Raw genomic sequence first — 22,118 nt, 5'->3', positions numbered from 1 at the left:
AAATAGCCTAATTCCTAAATAAAATAACAAATTCCATATTAGCAGTACTCAAATTAATGATGTTTTAGTAGACATCTGAAGTGGACATTTCACTAACTTAATTATTTAGTAATAATGAATGGGTACTACTTTTCAACAACCTATAAAATAAGCGGGACCAAATGAGAACTCTTTTTTTTCCCTGAAGGAAAGGTAACAATTCCAAACCAAGGGAGGCCACTGTTATAGGGACCAAAGCTGAGTCTTTGAGGTCAGAAGACATGGTGCATTTACTTACCCATGTAACCTTGGGCAAATCACTTAACTTCAGTTTCCTCAACTGTAAAAAGAAGAGGTTAGACTAGAGGGTCACTTACATTGTCATCTAGATCTATGATACCAAATGTAATTTTTTCTCCATTTGCCAAACTTTCTTCACACTGCCCAATTCAGAAATGTTCAGGGGGAATTTTCACTTCGTGTACAATATGAATCCTCCAGATGGTAGTAGATAGGATAAAAGGCAAAATATATAAATATAAAACCTCAGGAAATGGATGGTCTTAAAAAGATGCCGTGAGGAGATATGACAGATTCCTGGGCTGCCAAGGAAACAACACATCTAGTAACAATAGCATCTCAAATTTTATAGCACAATAAAAGAGGTTTGGGAGTAGATTCAAAGTTTTGGATGAAGTTATCTTTCTCTTTCAGAGTGCACAGAATCTTCCTTTTTAAAGTCTCTTCTGTTTTTAATCATTTAAAAAATTTCTAAGGTTGATCTTTATTCTAAAATTTTTTCCCTTTCTAAATCACTTTCTCATTCTTCTTACTCATTTTCCCACTAGTACTTCCTTACTACCTTATTGACAATTCAACATTCAAAAATTTAATTTTCTTCCATTTATCATCCAAATCCTTCTTCCCAATGCTCTGATGATTCCCAATTCTAAAGGCACATTTTAACACTCTATCTCTACTCTCCTGATTGCCCTAGGACATCTTTTTGCCCTATCACAGAGTAAACAGAAATGTTCCCTTGGTTTCTTACTGAACAATGCCTATTACTATTTCTTCCAATGAGAATTTTTAAAAGTAGCATGGTATAATGGGGAAAACACTGGGCTTTCAATATTACTATCAGGAATTAGTTTCCTTTATAAAATGATGTTCAGGTAGCTAAGTAGCATAATGGATCAAATGCCAGGGCTAGAGTCAGGAAGACATCTTCCTGAGTTCCAATCTGGCCTCAGACACTCACTAGCTCAGTGACCCTGGATAAGTCACTGAACCTTGTTTGTCTCAGTTTCCTCATCTGTAAAATGAGCTGGAAAAGGAAATGGCAAACCACTCTAGTATCTTTGCCAAGAAAATCCTAAATGGGGTCACAAAGAGTTTTACATGACTGAAAACAACCGAACAACAACAAAAAAGAAATTTACTCAATCCTTTATTAACAAAATGAAAATTCCTAAATAAAGGCATTGCAAATATCTCATGATATCAAGTCCTGGTATATATTAGCAATCTGAGTTAAGCTTTGTCATAAAGTTGCTCCCTCATGATGTATGCAGATTTTTAGTTTCTGCACTCAAAGAATTAAATCATCTCCTTACATCTGCTATTGCAAGTTAGGAACTATGCCACTAGGCACAGTTTATACATAGAAAATGTTTGTGTCTTTGGCTTAAATTTGACATAAAAAATCCCAGGTAGCTATTGGCTTTCATTTTCTTCCCTTAAAGATTATGGTAGCAAGAAATCTTCTTTTCAAGTCTTCAGCCACTGTGGCTGTTGCAGCATTAACGGCTAACAATTGTCAGGTTGCATCTTCTTAAGATGTGATTCCTTGAACGACAGCACAAGGCTGGTCAGGAAAGAAGACTGGTGATCTAGGGCTCAGGATTCTAGCCTGTCTTCATCCTTGGTAAATTGCCTGAAGGCAGGAACTGTTCATTTTTGTCTTCATATTCCCATCATCTAGCTTGTTATCTGACACACAGTAAGCACTACAGAAATACTTCCTGACTGACTGATTGTGAAAGAAGAATGAAGACTGTCTATTTTTGTATTGTCCCAAAATTGTAAAATTTTGGGACATTTTTGTATGTCCCAAAGAATAAATTAGCAATGAGTGCTGAATTGAAATAAAGAAAAAAGTCTGGACAGAAGAGATTTTAAAATCCAAGGCATATGTTCCATATACATCATAATGTGAAACCTTCACATGCTAACAAAAACAACTAAAGCAAACAGGCATCTCTTATACAAAATTACTATTACTTTGTGTTTCTATTTACTAAGAAATTTTAATAAAAAAAAAAAACAAAGGAAAGTCGAGCCAAATTCTCCAAAAGAAAAATAACATGCAACCATAATGTTCTGAAATGGTTAGTAAGATGTAATTATTTTATGAAACATGTACCCTATTCATAGAATACATTTAGAATTCACAGCAGAAAGGGTCCCTTTCCATCTATTCAACTGCAGAAAGACCTTGGGATTTCAAGCAAAGGCCAAAAAAAAAAAAAAAGGGCAAGCTGCCAGTATTAATCTATATCTAAGCAAAAGTTTTGCCAACGAAAACTTAGACACCTGTATGTATAAACTAGATTGTTCACATTTTCAACAATGAAAGGAAATTAAAAACACCCTTGAATGCCCCTGAACTTGGCTCATCTATAAGGAAATAACGTAGATAACATAGCTAATTTTAAATTATCTAGCCGATATAACGCAAATGGCCCACTAGCACAATATAGGTTATTTTTGTTATGACTCATTCTGTTTCCTGAAATGTGTGATTGCAAGATTTGGGGGACTGCCTATCATAATGACAGTCTAAGAAAAGCAAAGTATTTCTTTGAGAAAAGACTTTTGACACTTTTGAATTGAAACACTAATACCACTCAGCACACTATGTCAGAATTTCAGTTTTCCTGAAACTACCACTAAAAAGAAGGTGATTATACTGTTCAATAAAGAACAAAATTACAAAGAACAAGCATGGCTTGAAAAAACAGATATGAAAGGTCACTCCCAGCCCAACCCTTCAAAGAGATGGGAAGTCCACAAGTACTAAACATTGCACTCATTTTTTGACGTTTTCAATCTACTGTTCAACTGTGTTGATTTGTTTCTCTTATTTTTATTTTCTGTCTTTAAATTTTTTTTATTTCTTACATAAGATGTCTCTCTTGGAAAGGGAGAAGGGAGCATACTGGGGGAAACTACAGTGATGTAAAAAACAAAAGACATCAATAAAATCTTATTTTAAAGAATCAAGTATTCTGTACCATTGGGCAGAAGTCAAGATTAGCAAGTCATTTGCTCTCTCTTTTTTGTGTTTTGTTTTGTTTCGTTCCTCCTTTCTCATAGTTCACTCCATTGGTTATAATTCTTCTTTACAACTTGACTGATGTTTAATGTGAAGGTATTTGTAGAACCTTTATCAGATTGCATACCATGGGGGGGAGGGGGGGCGGAAGAGGGAGGGGGAGAAAATTTGGAACTCAAGGGATTGTTTTTGTAAACTAAAAGTAAATAAATAAATAAATAAAAGATTAGCAAATCATTGATTCAACTAACAAATGTTTACTGAGCACCTACCATAATGCACAAGCACTCTGCTAGGCATAGTGAGTATGCCAAAATGAATAAGGAGGGGAGAGTGGGAATAAGCATTTATCTAACATTATATGCCAAGCACTGTGCTAAGTGCTTCTGAGGAATATCCCATTTGATCTTCACAACAACGCTCCAAGGAAGATGCTAATAATATGATATGCTCTCTGCCTTTGAAGCCAGTGAGGGATGAGAAGAGAATAAATGAAATTAGATACCACAGGAGAGAAGACCTAGGAAGAATCCTGAAAAAAAATTCGTATTAAAAATATCTTGGCAAAAATGTCACGGCATACATGAGACCCAGAGTTAGTAGGTCTTTTAAATATGAATAGTATCTTCAAGAAAGAAAATGTTAAAGAGAGTCAGTCAATGCATTTCTCTTTCCATGAGCAGTGGAAAGCAAAATCAGTGAGACTCATACAAGAGGACAGTTTGGACCCTGAAGTCAAATTACTTCAATGACAACCAATCTAGTACTCAAGAGGAAGAAGAGAATGAAAAGAGAATTGTATAATTCACATTAGATTGAAGTGTTTTCCATTTCTGGAACCTAAAGTTCCAAAAGACTTTGGGATTTACGACTCTGCTTTACTATCCTTTGGACCTGTGGCCTCAAAGCTCAGGGCTTCTGTTCTACTACTGGTTCAGTAGACAAGAGCACTGGGCCTGGAGTCAAGAAGAACTAAGCTCACTAGCTGTATGACCCTGGGCATGTCACATAACCTGTTTGCCTCAGTCTCCTTGTCTGTAAAATGGGGGTGATAATAATAGCATCTGCCTCCCAGGGTTGTTATGAGGATCAAATGAGATAATGATAGTAAAGTACTTAGTATGATGCCTCACATATAGTAAGCTCTATATAAATGTTAGTAATGATGATTATTATTACTTCCACTACTTTACTTTCCACCAGCTCAAAGCCAGGAATGGAAGGAGACTGACTTGCTCTTCCAGTGCACTACAGTAATAAAACCTGACCCCTACGCAGCTACATGACCTTGAGCATGACCTTTCTAGGCTGCAGTCTCCTCATTGGGAATTTAATCAAGGGGTCTAAAGGCTGATGAGATGACCTTTAAACTCCATGCCCAAATGAAGTAAAACCTAAGGCAGTATTCCCCTTACCATCTGAAATGAACCAAAAGGCTGTAATCCACATGGGAAAACAAAAGAGGGATATGCCACTAGTCCCCCTCTCCTCTCTGCATTCTCTGCTGCTATGCCTTATTCCAGTCTCTATGTGGCAAGAAAGGCTCACAGGGATGGGAGACAGCTGGGGCTATCAGCAAAAGTGGCAAAGCCTCACCCAGAGCCTTCACCAGCATTACTTACTGCCTCCCAGAATTTCCCCTTAGTGGTGTTTGGCCAAATTCCTCCAAAAAGAACAGGTAGTATATATCAATAACCACTCATAAGTCAGAATGGGCTAGACTAAGTGTGATTCAGTTCAACACACAACAGGTGAACTGGACTGGACCTTACACAGCACTGGAGCTGTCTGAATTCTTCACTACCTGAAATGTCAAAGGCTCTGCCAAAGAGGGGAATCTTTGATTTCTGCTACTTAAGTTCTAGTAGACTATATAATGGACAACTGTAGTTCCTCATCTGCTTAAAGTAAAAACCCGATGGGGCGGCCAGGTGGCGCAATGAGTAAGAGCACCGGCCCAGGCATCAGGAGACCCGGGATCGGTTCTGGCCTCAGATACTTGGCACCCACACAAAAAATAACTGGCAGTGTAACCTTGAGCAACTTATTTAACCCCAATTGCTTTAAAAAAAAAAAAAAAGGAATAACTGATTAGATTTGTCTCAAAAGTAGATCCTATAGCCTTAGAAATATTATCGTGATTGGCGATCACAAAGGGAATTATAAAAACTTCATCCCTTCTGACCCCTGTATCTAAAATATTCTCAACTCCACTGCCAAAAAGGTATCTTTCACCCCCTGGAGTGATAAGACCTAGGCTGAAGACCTGGCTTTTCACCTTATAAACTTTGTGACCTCCTCCAAATCACTTAATATCTCTAAGACTCAGTTTCTATAGAATAAAGGTCATATTTGTACTTAATATTTCACAAAATTGTTGCATTTTGTAAATATGATTGAGTCATTACATAGTCACTGATCAGGACAGGTATTCATTACCAAATAAAGGAATTGTTTTGGGAAACAAACTTGATCAAGGTCTCCTCATTTTAGCTTCCTCGAATTCCAAGAATGCTCCTTCAACTCTATTAATGAGTGGTCCAATTAATGCCATCCAACAATATTCCCTTGGCCAGTGCTCAGAATTCAATTATTTGTTGTTTATTATCTCCTGCCATTCTTCATTATTGAGAGTGGTTAATCCTGAATTGTCCTTACTCCTCTAACTTCAGAGCTAATAACATGGAATCTTAATCATATTGAGGAAGTTAGCACAACATAAGCCAAACTCATCCCTTCACATTTCAATTTGTTTAAACCTCAACACTATGGCTGCCTTGCTGGGGAGATACTCAAGTTTACCAATATTCTTCACAAAATGTGGCACTTAGAATACAGCAAAGTCTTCTGGATGTGGTCTGACCTGAAAAGTACAGATGGAATATCATATCCCTAGACCTGGACACTAAAACTTTCTTTTCTAAAAAATTATGACTAATAAGGAAGTTTATTTACTTCAATACTGAAAAATTCATTTTATCAGTTGTAGGACATTGTTTTACAATTGTCCTAGAACTGTCATTTTATTGATTGGTCTGAAGAGATAGGTAAATAGTTGAACATTATAAGTATTACTTATAGTTTTATAGGGCAATTTGCATCTTAAGTAATAACAACTGATCTGTGCATGGCCCTTTAGTTAGCTGGGGCTTTTTAAATTTTTTTCTGTATTTAATAAATACAAAGAAAATTAGCATTTCTACATACAAAGAAAAACAGAAAGAGGATCACAAATGAAAATGTGAATATTACATATAGCTTGCCGTCCCTTTTAAGTATATAATAAAAAACTTTCAAAGATATTCTGCCTGACACAATTATTTTCTTATAGCAACAAAAGACTGCATTAGCTTTTCTGGGTGCCATATTATACTATTAAGTCATACTGAACATACAGTCTATTAAAACTCCCAGATCCTTTTCAGATGAACTGCTAACTGGACAAATTTGAACTCGGATCTTTCTAATTTCAGGCCTAGTGCCCTATCCACTGCATCCTTAGAGATTAATGTTGTTGTTGTGTAGTAACCAACTCTTTGTGACACAATTTGGAGTTTTCTTGGCAAAGATACTGGTGGTTTGCCATTTTCTTATCTAGCTTATTTTACAGATGTGGAAACTGAGGCAAACAGGGTTAAGTGACTTGCCCAGAATACCACAGATGGTGTCTCAGGTCGAATTTGAACTCACAAAGATGAGTCTTCCTGGCTCCAGACCTGACACTCCATCTTCTGCACCACCTAGCTACCTAATTATTCAATAGTTCTTCCCATTTTTAAGGGTAATAGAAAGATCACAGCCTCTTGAATCAGAAGACCTGGGTTTAAACCCTGGCACTACCACATACTACTTATATGACCCTGAAAAAGACATCATCTCTCTTCATCTAAGTTCTTCCATTTGTTAAATAAGGAGGAATACACTAGATGACTTTTAAGGACCCTAAAAGCTCCAAATCCATAATCCTATTCTACCTGGGCTTGGTGGCTTAAACTAAACAAAGGCAACTACATGTTCTCTATTGCCCTCCTTGTCTTGTATTTCTGTTTCTGTAAAATCTGTGATGAATACAAATTCATCTTGTCAAATAACCAATCAGCAAAAATTAAATTCTGACTTCTTCCCATCTTTGGTGATCATTCTCAGACAACTCAAGGAATAATTCTTTTGCTTCTCTGATTTTTTTCCTTTTCCCAAGTAAATCTAAGAAATCTTTTTTTTAAATTATTATCCTGGGGGCGGTTAGGTGGTGCAGTGAATAGAGCACCAGTCCTGGAGTCAGGAGGACCTGAGTTCAAATCTGGCCTGACTCCTAACACAAAAAACTAGCCATGTGACCTTGGGCAAGTCACTAAACCCCAAAAGCCCTCCAAAAAAGGCATAAAATTATTATCCTTTACCAACCTCAGCTCATTAAAAAGCTCTAGTATTTGTAATATGATTCTAATAGGATCATCCCCTACTTTTGCACTTATACTCCATTGTCATTGCTTCATCTTCTTTTTGAAAGATTGTTCTTTTTGAAAATCTAAGTTTGGGCTATCAGTTCTCTGTGCAGTCTACATTGCTTCCATTAGCCAACACTGCATTTGCTCATCAAAATTACTTCTCTCTGTATCTTCAGAATTTCATTTTTGATTGCTGCTTATGACTTTCTGGGCTGACTTCCCTATAAAACATTAGTTCACAAAGCCCCTTTTCTAAATCCTTTGAAATCTTTCATCCCAAAAGCTAGAATGCATTTCAAACTACAGCTGACTTTCCTCTCTTTCTTTATTAAAAACTATAAGCTGAAGTAGTCACTTTCCTCCAAAATTCATTTTCATTTCGAAATCAGCAAACTGGCTTCTTGATGTGGAAAATGAAATAAAAAACAGTTATCCTTATTGCTTTAATAAGCTTTTCTAAGATGAAATTATCATTAAGGCAAGCCAAAAATTATTAATTGCTCTACTGTACACACAGAAAAAGAAATCCAGCAAATGACTAAATAAGTGAGGTCTCCCATCACTTCTATATCACACCTCTAGGTCAAGAATGGGAGCTGTTCCTGGAATACATCATTTATTTTACACTTCTCTCAGGGTGGTCTGTAATATGCCTGGATGACAACTCTGTTTCTATTTCTCATTACTTCCATTCCTGACATAGTCTGACCATGGGAGAAAGCCTCAAGGAAAGGGCAAAACAATTAACAAAGAAAGAAAAAAAATTTAAAGAAGAAAAGATTACATACGGATGTAAATGCCAATAATTCCTCTTCAGTTAACTTATGCACTGGGTTGGTCTTCTGGAAATTTGTGCTGTAAAAAAAAAAAGTATATTGATTTAAAGAATACTAATTTACAGAACTGGTTTGATTAAAATGCAAAAACAGTATGCCACAGAAATGAGTGCATATGTGCATACATAAGGAGGAAGATGAAACAAGAAATTGTTAACTGCCTACTATGTACCAGGTGCTGGATTTTGCATTTTACAAATATAATAGCATTTAATTATATGTGTGTGTGCACATGTGTATGCATATATAGGTGTGGGTATGTATATGCATGTATATTTGATATATACACATATAAGTGTGTAGATATGTGTGTGTATGAATCTATACAGAAAAAACAGATCTATTTCTCTCTAAAGTAACTAAATGCTTTGAACTACAGGATACCTGGCACTGACCCCAATTTCAGCACAACTCTGTGATAACATCAAGCATATGTAAGAGGGCCTCAGAGCAGAGTCTACTATGGAAGAGTTGTCTCATGAATTTACACATTTATTGTTAAGGAGATTTAAAAACAAAATTCTTTATTTAAAAAAATAAACTATAGTTTTTTTTAAAATGAAGCTTCTTAGTACATTGATGCTCCAATTACCTTTGGTTCATTCCCAACACAAAAACTAAGACAGTAAAACCTTGTTGATCAAAATGCCTGGGAATGCTATCCTGTTTAAGTGATTAAAAGATACCTGAAAATGAACCAGAATTTTTTTTAATTTAAACTTTGTTGTTACAAATTTTACTAAAATATGTAAACGACTTTCTTGCCTAATAATTATAAATTTTACATGGAGTCAAAAGATTCTGGACCTCACTCAACACCGAATAGTATTATCGTAGCTATAGAAGGTAGAAGAAATTGAGGTCACTGTGTATACTGAACTAAGGATATAGGATGGAAGAATGTTTTTTGTTTTGTTGTTAAATGGAAGTTACTGAGAGTTTTCTTACGATCTGGTTTAGACTCCTAAAAGACAACTGCAGTAATCCAGTTAATAGAGATTTCTAGTTAGTTGGAGTTCAGTATTACTGTCACTAATGGGTGGGTGGGGGAGACTAAAACTGATCACAAATATGAAGAAGCAGTATATATATAGCTAACATGCTACAGCACTAATTTCAGAGAATTTATTCTTTAATAGACTAATATTTGTCAGGTCCAATGAATAAGCCAGGATAGACAAAGAAAGCCAAGTCTCCTCAAACCTGAAGAGCCATCAGGTGGAAGCAAAATTAGACTTTGGTCTCAGAGGAAAGGACTGAGAGTGAAGAGTGGAAATTTTATGAAGGCAAATACTGGTATAATAAAAAACTTCTTAAGAACTAGAGCTGCCACCATGGCAGGGAGAGGGGGAGAGAGGATGAAAATTTGAAACTCAAGGGATTGTGGACCTGAATGTTGTAAACTAAAAGTAAATAAACAAATTAGTTAAAATTTTTTAAAAAGCAAAAAAAAAAAAAAAGAATTAGAGCTGTACAAATGTGGATTAGGTAAAATCAAAAGGTAATGAGTTGATCACTACTTGGAGTCTCTGAGTAATAGACAGATGATTGCTTATTGAAGGGGTGAGTAGGGGGAAGGATTAAGGTGATTCCTTTTAAAGTATAGACTGAACTAGGCAGAAATCCTGGCCAACTATGGAATTCTATGGGGTTTTTTTAATTAACTAAGTTTTTCTCATTTTATCAATGAAAAAAAAATATATTTTTTCTCCCTTCTACCTCCACACCCCCACTGTAAAAAAAAAAAAAAGAATCCTTCTAACAGATGCAAATATTCAAGCAAAACAAATTCCATGTCCAAAAAATGTATGCCTAACTCTGTATCCTGAATCCATCACTTCTCTTTCAGGAGGTAGGTAATATGCTTCATCATTAGTTGTCTAGTATTGTGGTTGTTTCTTAAGTCTTTCAAACAAGTTTGTTTTAACAGTGTTGCTGTTATTGCATAAAGTGTTCCCCCGGTTATACTACTTCATTCTGCATCAGTTCATTCAAAATTTCCCAGGTTTCACCAAAACCATCTTTTATATTATTTCTTAGGGAACAATAGTATTCCATTATATTAATACACCATAATTTCTTCAGTCATTTCCCAAGTGATGGGCCCTCTTAGTTTCTAGTTGTTTGCCACCACAAAAAAAGAACTGCTAAACATATTTTGTGTCCATTTTGGTTCTTTTCCTCTTTCTTTAATCTATTTTATCCTCCCATATTCCACTAAGAAAAGAATCACTTAGGTTAAGAAGCATCTCTTGGTGACTGGAAGATGGAGGACTGAAGATACTCTTGTCATTTACTTTAGTCAAATATCTCTTTGGCTACTTCACTTACTCTTTTTTTATATATATATTAAAGGGATTCAAAGATTCCCCTATTCATAAGGACCTGAAAATATTAGTCTTTCAATTATTACTATTTAATAACAGTTTTTCCATTATTATGGAAAATGCTATCCACATCCAGAGAAAGAACCACAGAGTCTGAATGCAAATTGAAGCATACAATTTTCTCTTTTTTTCTTGTTTTTGTTTTTTCTTTCTTGTGGTTATTCCCTTTTATTCTGATTCTTCTTTCACAACAAGACTAATGTAGAAATATGTTTAATATGATTGTACATGTACAGGCTGTATCAGATTGCATATTGTCTTGGGGAGGGAGATGGATGAAAATTCTAGGACTCAAAATGTTATAAAAGTGAATACTGGGGGCACATAGGTGGTGCAATGAATAGAACACTGGTCCTGGAGTCGAAGGACCTGAGTTTAAATCCAGCCCCAGACACTTAACACTTACTAGCTGTGTGACCTTGGGCAAGTCACTTAACCCCAATTGCCCTGCCTTCTCTCCTCAAAAAAAAAAAAAAGACCAAAAAAAAGTGAATACTGAAAATTTTAAATTAATGAATTATTTTTAAAAATACTAGTCTTCGGTGCTGGAGCGTGATGGTGGACAGAGACAGCGACCCTCGCGCTGGCGATGTGGAGGAAGATGCCTCGCAGCTCATCTTCCCCAAAGAGTTTGAAACAGCAGAAACTCTTCTAAATTCTGAAGTCCACATGCTTCTGGAGCATCAAAAGCAACAGAATGAAAGTGCGGAGGATGAACAAGAACTTTCAGAGGTTTTCATGAAATTACACTGCACGGTTTAGTCGTTTTAAAAACAGGGAAACCATCGCTAGTGTTCAGAGTTTGTTACTCCAGAAAAAGCTCCATAAGTTTGAGTTGGCCTGTTTAGCAAACCTTTGTCCTGAGAAAGCAGAAGAGGCTAAGGCTCTGATTCCAAGCCTGGAGGGTTGATTTGAAGATGAGGAATTGCAACAGATTCTTGATGATATCCAGACCAAGAGGAACTTCCAATATTAGTAAAAGGAACCCAGCCCTTCAGTGAAGACAGAAGGGAAATTTCCCAAAATTCTTCTGCAATTGAGAAGAACTCAAGATTCCCTCCAGAGACTGTACAGAAATTTAGTCACAAAAGTTGGTCAGGCCTTCTGTGGACAAGGCAATGCAAAGTTTTGCATCAACAAGCAGTTCAAACTTGTGAACAGATATGATTCTGATTGACTCTTTGAATATTTGAGTTGTGGCTAAAGCCAGGAATGCCATTGACTCTTAAAGGGCCTATATATAGACCTTTTGACCCATTACCTGATGCTTTGGGGTGATTTCCTTAAATGAAGGGTTTTCAAATGAGAAACTGGACCAGTACTTAGTACATCATCCTCTCATCCCTTCTCTTAAAGGGAAATGTAGGGGAAAGAGTGAGGTGGGAGAATTTAGTGAGTAAATACATATGGAATGTAATTGATTACATCATATCACTGAATTTGGCACTTCATATATATTCACATTTCTGGTCTGGATTTCAAGCTATTGTGAAGTATTATTGACCCAGATTAGAATATGTAAAAATAGCCTGAGTAAAAAAAAAAGTTGTCTCATATAAATGATGGAAAGAAAAATCAAAGTAAACCTGAATGTTTTTCTTAAAAAACAGAAAAACTGAATACCTCACAATCTTATAGTATCATAGTCAATTTGGCCAAAACTCAGAGAGAAAAAGATAGAGAAACTACTGGAAGTCTTAGGGCATCACTGTATGTAAGTTCAAAAGAGTATTGATTTAGGAGGTTCGGTTTGACCTCTCTAATATCCTCAAGGCTTCGAGGTTTTGGCACAGGAGGGAATTTGTGGGATTTATTCTTGTCTGACAGTTGCTCTGGGAAAGGGTACTTTCTGAGTTTAAGCTAGTCCTTGGTCCTGATTTCAAATGCCATTCAATTCAGTATAGGTTTGGTATAAAGTATTGGGGAGGACCAGAAAGAATGAGACTTGATTCTGGTTGGGTCATCACAATGAACTAAGTTCGGGACAGTTTTCTTTTCTAGCCCTAAATTTCAGTATTGATTTCTGAAAGGTCATGTAGATTTTTTTTTGCAGTTGCTTCTCCCACACCCTAAAATCTGTTAATGTAATTTGATCTAATAATAGAAAAGGGAATGGGTGAATGCTGTATTGGATATCCAGTTAATTGTGCAATTCCTAAGAAGTAAACTTACTCTAGGAAATAAAATTATTTTTCAATTAAAAAAATAAAATAAAAATACTAGTCTTCTCAAATGACAAGTGTTCCATAAGAACAACAATGTATAATCTACTTAAAGTATAAAGATTTCCAAGTAACTTACCAGACTCCAAGGATAACAGCAAGTTCTTCAGCACACAAGTCAGGCATCTGATATTGCTCACAATCTGCTAACTTTATCTCATTCAATACTGTATCATCAGTTAGCTCAAGATTCTGGTATAGGGAAAAACAGGAGAGAGGAATAGAGATCATTTAATTCATTCATTAAATGCTCACTGGTTATTTTATATTATCTTTAATCCCCTAAATCACATCAAATACAGAGCAGTTTAAAAAAAATTTGATACCCGTACTGACACTCCACAGGAACTTCATCCTGCTCTTCTTGGCCCTTCCCTATCTGCCCATCTACACATAATTCTTCCTCCATCTACTTTACCAAATCAAGATGCCACCTGGGATGGGTGCAAGAGGCCTATGACTCCTAATCTGAGTCATGTAAAGGAATGGTGGCTGCCTTCTCTTTTTATCATAGAAACATGGACTCTCTTCAATGGCAGATGCTATATTCTACCATTAGCCCATGCCAAGTCTCATCAGTCATAATAAGAACCTCTATGGAACACTTCTAATGGATCACTACAAATTTCAAATTTGAACACTGACATTTTTGTCAAGTAATGTTAAGAAATGGAGAGCACTGGCTTATAACACTAGGAATCAACAACAGATCCCATATAATGTTGGATTTGTGACTCTGGGATAAATAAAGTTTATACACAAATACCTTCCATAGGGTAGTAGTGCTCTATAGTGGAAAGAATATGGGACTTGGAGTTGGAGGCACTAAGCTCCAGTCCTAACTCTAGCATTTATTACCTTATGACCTTAGAGAAGTAACAACCTCTCTGAGCCACATTTTCTTTATCCTTAAAATGAAAAGATTGGAATAGAAGATTTCTATGTTCCCTTCCAGTTCAATATCTATAATTCTATGAAATGGAGGACTGTGAAAGGGAAGGGAAGACTGCATGAAGAAAAGGAGGGAGGAGTGCCTTTTTGGCACAGATAAATGCTGAAAGTCAATGAAAGGAGAAGAATTTACTCTGTATATAAGGAAGGATAACTGATGGGCCAGACTAGAGATGCTATCTTTGGCAATCTACCCACTGATGACTCAGAGGAATGTGACACAAATTATAAAACCAGTCAAAGAGCCCATAAATACTTTGTGAAAACAATGAAGTAAGAAATAAGTTTTTGGATACTGTCACCAGTACAAGGGAGACAAGGACAACACCATAATAAACATAATGAGTTTGTAATTAGTTTGTTTTATTTATTTCCACCTGGGAGAAAGTATCCGGCTAGATTGGTAACACTATATTAATTAGAAACCACAGTGAAGTTATTAAAATACCCCAGTCTCCATTCTTTCTCAAATAGAGTATGCCAGAGAATTAAAGAAAAAGATGATCTTTCAGAAGTCTTAGATAAAGTAAAAGCTAGGTCTACATTTCTTGCTACCAGATTCAGTGTTCTTCTGCACTAGCCTTCTGTGATTGAAAGTGTTAAGCCTGGAAAGGTCAGTTATTACTAACTGGCTTCCCCGCTTACCTTTGTTAAATTCTCCAGAGGAGTAGGTGCTGGGCTAAGCTCATCATGCAGAAGGCTGTCCTCTCCTCTTCGTACATCTAGAATAAGCTGTGCCACATAATTTTCCTGAAATCGAGTCCTTTTCCCCAAAGCTCCTATTTTAAAAATAAGATTCAATGGTTTAAATGCGGCTGAACATGCTACCCAATTATTTAAAGATCACCATAATTTTTTTATTTATACAGCTATAAAAATATCCTCTAGGCCAATAATTCTTTTTTTTTTTGGAGGGGGGAAAGCAAGGTAATCGGGGTTAAGTGATTTGCCCAGTCACAGCTAGTAAGTGTCAAGTGTCTGAGGCTGGATTTGAACTTAGGTCCTCCTGACTACAGAGCCAATGCTCTATTCACTGGACCACCTAAGCTGCCCCATAGGCCAATAATTCTTAAACTTTATTCAACAAACATTTACATGAGGCAACAAATCCAAACGACCATCAAGTCTATCTCATACTCATACTGCTACAATATAGACTAATGAAATATTTAAAGGATACAAGAAAATAAAAGATTCCGAGTCAAACGATCATCTGATCAGATTTAGAAGAAGAGAGCACTTGCGGCTTCCTCATTTTATAGATGAGAAAACTAAGGCTCACAGAGTTTAAATGATTTGCTCAAGGTAACACAGGTGGTAAGTAAGTAGCAGAACCAGGACATAAATCCAGGTCCTCTAATTCCAAATCTATTTTTTCGTTTTTCCCACTGTGTCACAACTTCTCTGTGCCACTCAGAGCAAGAGGGAGAGGGAGCGAAAAAGGGATAAAAGGTTTTCCATTAATTCTAGTGGCTTCTTTGTCTGTCCTTCATAATCTATTTTGACTATCCATGCTAGAGTAAAGGAAGGAAAGAGGAAGGGAGAGAGAGGAGGGAAGAAGAGACAAAAGAAAAAGAGAGAAGGGAAGGAGAGAAATGGGGAGAGAAAAGAAAAGAAGGAAATGGAAAGTAGGGGGAAAGGGAGACCACATTTTTTTTTTGGAGGGGATAAGGCAAGGCAATTGGGGTTAAGTAACCAAGGTCACACAGAGAAAGTGTGTCAAGTGTTTGAGGCCAGATTTGAACTCAGGTTCTCCTAACTCCAGAGCTGGTGCTCTCTTCACTGCACCACCCAGCTGTCCCTGACCACATTTTTTTTTTGGAGGAGCAACTCACCTCAGCTCAGGCTTTTATTTTCAAATTTATCATTTGTTTAAACAATTTTTTCTTTTTAAATGTTTAGTTCCAAATTCCCTCCATCTCATCCACCCTCCCTCTACCCACTATGAAGGAAAGCAAAATTATATCAATAATACATGTGAAATCACACAAAATTTATTTCTATGTCAGCAATATCACCAAAAAAAGGAAAAATAAAGAAAACAAGGAAATTATACTTCAATTTGAACTCAGAGTTCATCAGTTCTCTCTCTGGAGGTAAATAGCATTTTTTCATCATGAGACCTTTGAAATTGTCTTGGATCACTGTATTGATCAAAGTAGCAAAGTCTTCACAGTAGATCATCATTACAATATTGCTTTTTACTGTGAACAATGATCTCCTGGTTCTACTCACTTCTCTTTGCATCAGTTCATACAGGAGATCACAAATATTAAGCATTTACTACACACAGAGCACCATGCTAAGAGGGCCACAGAGCATTAATTCTAGATCTTTTGGACAACTACAAACACTAGTGCAAAAAACATTTGGATGACACCATCTTAAAACATTTGTGATGGCACCATCTTTTAAAGAGAATCATCTTATAAAGAAATCCTTTTAGTTCTAAAGACAAATCTGCCTCAATTTTCTTCTAGGGAAAGAATGAAGAAACTTTTTAGAAGATTGTTTCAGTAATTCATATCCAGATTAAAGATGTATCAGGAGGAATGGGGAAGAAAGGGAGACAGAAGAAAAGAAAAAAAAAACTGTCCTTATTTGAATATTTAAGTTTTTCTCAATTTAATAAATCTTTACTAATTGCCAACAAACTGCAAGACATTTTCCCCGATACTAGGAATACAAAAACTTAAAAAAAAAAAAAAAAAAGGCCCTGCCTCCAAAGCATTTACATTCTAAGGAGATAGGGGGAATTAGGAAGTGCCAAAAGGCACTGGCAGTACAGTAAGGTGGGGAAGGAGTCAGGCTGCAAAGAGGCTTTGGAAAAAAAATAACTCCTTATCTTTCCATCTCTCCATATACCTCACTCATCCAAAATCTACTACTACTAAATCCTCATTGAAACTTTTAATCCCTTCTCTTTTCAGTACTTCCATGGGCCATCATGTGCTGCTTTGACTCCCCTGTCCAATTTTGACCTAATTAATCAATTTATCTCTAGATTGCCACTATTTCCCCTCATCTGTGGCCAAAACATTGCCCTACACCTTTTCAATCATCCATCTCCTTTACTCCTTCCCAGGCACAACAGAAGGAACTTGAAAGTTTGCAAGACCAACCAAGTACATTATAAATTCAAGTCACCTAGCTTGAAGGAGATCGATCCTACCTACAGCAAGCCATCCTTTTATTTTCTCCTTAATCATTTCCCAAAATCACTGTTCCAGATCTTCTCTTATCTCTTTAAACTTCCCACATCTGTCACTCCCCTCTCTCATCTTGACACTTAGTTTACAGAGAAAATTGAAGCTATTTGCAGTGAACTGATTCTAATTCCTTTGTCTTCACATCAAGACCCCTGCATATCATTTCTTACTCTCTATTCCTAGACTCTAGTGCCCTTGATCCTATCTCTTCCAGTAGACTGTACCATCTATCTTCTCCCCATCCTCAGTATTCAATCACTCCCTATCTGGTTCCTTACCTGATTATCTTCCAATATGCCCAAGTCTGCCCTATTTGAGTAAACCTTCATTGGACTCTACCATTCCCTCAAGTCAAATTCTTTGACAAAACTGTCTTCACTCCTTGCCTCCATTTCCTTTCCACAATCTTTTGCAATCTGTCTTCTGACCTATGGCTCCAAGAAGCTATAATATACACAGCAGCAGCACTCCAGTGAACCATCTCAGCAGAGGGGTTAACCAGAGTAACCAACAGGGCTCAAACCTGTCAGGGAGTTAGGGGGATGTCTACTCCAAGCATGTGAAGACTTTGCCCAGTGGAATGAGTGGATGAAAACAATTTGTTCCAATGGCCATGAAAGCAGCTGAAGCAGTCACCATGGAACACTCAGAACTTGGTCAAGTACTGAGGATGCCAAGGTCATCCATTGCATCCTGGGCGATCTCCAGTATTCTTGACTTTTGTCCTGCCACCAGACTTTGATGACTCTAGAAGAGAGAGTGAGGCTAACAGTTTTGTACAACTCTGCCTCACTTAAATCCAATTCATGCACAAATCAAGACGTCACCCATGATGTCACCGGTCCTCTTCAAAAATGAAGACAAACAACAAAAAACACAGAAGAAAAAACAAAAAGGAACACAGACAAGCAAGACAGCTTTGAAAATAACATGCTGAATTTATCATATACTTTCAAGGAAAAGCAAGACGTATGAAATAGTTTTGCAATTTCATGTATGATCATCTTTAATGTTCAATTTTGTAACAGGAAATGCACATTTTATTTGTTGCTTATTAAATTCACAATTTTATTAAATGTCAAATAAACCCTTACAACCTGACACCCAAACTATCCAGACTCACTGTACACCACGCCCCCTCTGGCACTGGGGATTCCAACAAAACTAGCTCTCTGCTCTTCATCCATGGCACTCCATTCCCCATCTCTAGCAATCCTCTATGCCTGAAATGTATCTCTTTATCACCATCACCTCAAAGAATTCCCCTTTCATGATATCCAAATGCTAATATAGTTCCTCCCTAACAACCTTCTATTTGCCTACTTTGTATTTATTTTCATTTTTCCTGAATATACCTATATATATATACACTTGTCACACCCATTAGAATGTAAGCTCCTCAGAAGCAGGGATTATTTCAATCTTTGTATCTCTAGCACCTAGTACTAAGCCTGAAATATAAAAAGTCCTTAATAAATGCTTGTCAATTGACTCACTGATAAAAGACAGAAGTGATGGAGATAGCCCATACTTTAAAGAAGCTCAGAAACATTTGGAAAGAAAGTAACAAGATGACCCTAGAGTCAGGAGGACCTGAGTTCAAATCTGGCCTCAGACACTTAACACTTACTAGTTATGTCACAACCTTGGGCAAGTCACTTAACCCCAATTGCCCTGCCTTCCCCCTCCAAAAAGCAAAAAAAAAAAAAAAAGAAAGAAAGAAAGAAACAAGACAGTAATGGAAAGCAGCAGAGTTAAATAAAAGGTTTTTGTTTAGTTTTTTAGATAATGAAGGTCTAAACAGGCATGGATATGTTTTAAAGCAGTGGGGAAGGAGACAGTGGAAAATAAATTATATATGCTGGAAAGGATAGTTGAGCCTTCAAGCTTAGAGATGTGAGAGTATGAGGCCTCAAGAAGAAGAATCAGCCTCAGAAAGGAAGGTTACTTTTTTCTGTCCAACGTAAGGGATATAAGAAATACATGGGATAGAAGGGAGCAAAGATGAAGATTTAGAGTTTTTTCTCAGTCTCAAAGACAGATGAACTATTTCCTTATCAAGGCTGCTAAATTCCCCTATCTAGGCTACTAAAAACAATTAAAGGGGATGTCTTAATTTGCCTTTCTAAAATGAAATGCTAGACACTGAACTTCCAAGTGTGATAGAAGAACAGTAAGACATACCTCTTCAACAACATAAAAACACCAAATATGTAATAATGGCCCTGGGGGGCAGAGGGAAGCACTTCCAGTACCACAGACATTGACTCTGTTTCCACATAATGCACTCAGATTCTGCTGATTACCACAACAGCCCAAAGGTTTCAATTCAATATATAGCCCTTACTTCTACAACTTCAAGCCTCCAGATAAACAAGGGTTCAGAATACTACAAACCCATATATCCCCCATTCCTACAGTCAAGGTCCATAGAATTCACTGCAAAATCAATAACCAATAGTCAATAACCCAATCTCCAAAGTCCAAGTTCCAACCAGATAATGGCATTTTTAATCACTTCCAGCTAAAACTTCCACCCAAAGCCAGATAAGTAGCTCTTCAGTCCCTTCCCCCAACCCCATATCTATAGTGAGTCTCTAGTAGCAGGCAAGACAATTCACATGTGCTACAACCCACATCTATAACTCCAGCCAACACTAGTCGCACCATAATCTCTGTAGCCACTTTTACAGCTCCAGCTTCCAGGCCATTATTACCCAAGGCTCAAGACTCAAACCCCAAGGGTCAGCCCACGTCATGAGGCAACAGACCTCAAACAGAGTGCTACCCACAAGTGTCAAGGCTACAGTTGTCATCTGGGATAAAGCCAAACCAATTCCCACTACCACTGCCATCCCCATAATGGGAGGACAAACAAATCAAAGAAAATATGTGGCAATTTTTCTTTACAATTCCACCATGAAAAATATCCAAAGGATAATATTTCTTGAGAAACATAGATTGAAACTTACTAGAAATGATCTAGGAAATATCAAATAATTAAATATATTGGATGAAAATGCATTAAAGAAATTAAATAAAGGTTCTAGTTGGAGGATGGAGAAAAGGAAGACATAAGGAGAAATTAGCAGGAAAAGAAACTCAGAGGAACTAAGAACATTAAATGAAGCAGCAAATAATATCCAGCCAAACAAAGATCAAAAAATAATAACAAAAGTAAAAAAGCTTACAACAATAACAAAACTTAAAGAGCAATCTAAGAAATGCAGTGTGAAATAATATAATTAGATGTTCAAATCTCAGATTTGTTGAGACTCCAGAGAGAAGTAAAAATAAAATCACTAGACATTAAAATTAAGAAAATAATTTTTAAAAATTTCCCAGAAGGGGAGGCTAGGTGGTGAAGTGAATAGAGCACTGGCCCTGGAGTCAGGAGGACCTGAGTTCAAATCCAGCCTCAGACACTTGACACACTTACTAGCTGTGTGACTTTGAGGAAGTCACTTAACCCCAACTGCCTTCCAAAAAGCAAAAAATAAAAATAAATAAATAAATAAATGCTTCCCAGAGTTGGCAAGAACAGGAATTATTATGTAAAGAAGGAGAATACACAGCACTCTAAGGTGGAAAAATTCTAAATATAAACCTCAAAGACATATAATAGTTAAGTTTCAAAGTGTAATGACAAAGAACCCAAAAATTAAGTACTTCTACTGAGAGAAAAGGAGAGGTTAAATGAATTAAGTATGAAAATAAATCCATTAGAAAATGAAAAAAGTAAGAGCCTGAAGAAAAAGAAAGATAGCTATGCCAAAAGAAATAGAAAATGAAGATGAGTAAAACTAAAAGTTGATTCATGAAAAATACTAAAAAAGTGGCAAATTGTTAACAAACAATAAAAAAGAGAATATATTAAAGTCAACAAAATTAAATATGAAAAAAGAATAATGAATATCAAAGAAATTAATTTGTTTATAAAGTATTGCAACTATTATATACATCTATACATTAAAAATTGAAGACATTAAGTGAACTGGATTAATAATTACAAAAATATAAATTTGACAAAATGGGAAATAACTTAAATGGAACAAATTTTAACAAAGATATAAACCAGCTATCAAAAATCTCTAATAATAATTGTCAAATACATATAGTTCAGACATAGGGAGAACAAATAATTACCACATTACAGAAATCATTCATTGGGTTACAGTTGATATAAGAGAACATTGAGTCCAACTTCCTCATTTCAGAGATATAAACTGAGGTACAAAGGTTAAGTGACTTTTTCAGGGTCACACAGACAGCAAATGTCTGAAGTAAGATTTGAACTGAGGTCATCCTGATTCAATGTCCAAAATTCTATCCACTAAACCACTTAGCTATCAAATAAACATAGAGAAAGATAGAAAGTGACTTAAAACCTTCTATGAGACAGATGTGGTGCTGCTTATAAGAGCTGGCAATAACAAAACTGAAAAAGAAATCAAAGACCAATGTACATAATGAAAAGACTAAATAAAAATAGCTAACATAATAGAAATATTAAAAACAATAATCCATCATGATAAAGTAGGATTTATAGCAGACCTGCAGGGATAACAACACTAAAAGAAAAAAAGTGTCACATTATGTTAACAAAAAAAGAAAAGGTTTAATTATAATAATATCAGTGTTGTAATGAATAGATTCATGATCTCATTGATATGGTGACTCAATTCATTTGTGTAAATCACAACCCATCCACATGTCATAATCCTTTGTGATTGTTGCCTGTTTCCCCCA

The 22,118-nt window shown here is 36.2% G+C and overlaps 1 protein-coding gene across 3 annotated transcripts in view; it reads right to left on the bottom strand.

Annotated features, from left to right (window-relative positions):
* TTC27 (tetratricopeptide repeat domain 27) overlaps positions 1-22,118 on the bottom strand; it is a 250,727-nt gene that overhangs the window by 169,990 nt on the left and 58,619 nt on the right. For all 3 annotated transcript variants that reach the window (XM_069072168.1, XM_069072169.1, XM_069072167.1), the window contains 3 exons: positions 14,806-14,939; positions 13,289-13,401; positions 8,553-8,619 (listed from right to left, as the gene is read on the bottom strand). In XM_069072168.1, the coding sequence (XP_068928269.1) occupies positions 8,553-8,619; positions 13,289-13,401; positions 14,806-14,939 (314 nt within the window). The remainder of the gene's footprint in view (positions 1-8,552; positions 8,620-13,288; positions 13,402-14,805; positions 14,940-22,118) is intronic.

This window comes from Petaurus breviceps, unplaced genomic scaffold, assembly GCF_028583685.1.
Source record: "Petaurus breviceps papuanus isolate PSGF00001 unplaced genomic scaffold, PetGlider_PUasm1.0 90845, whole genome shotgun sequence".
NCBI lineage: Eukaryota > Metazoa > Chordata > Mammalia > Diprotodontia > Petauridae > Petaurus > Petaurus breviceps.
The sequence above is the reverse complement of the archived record's forward strand: the minus strand, read 5'-3'. Positions and strand labels throughout refer to the sequence as shown.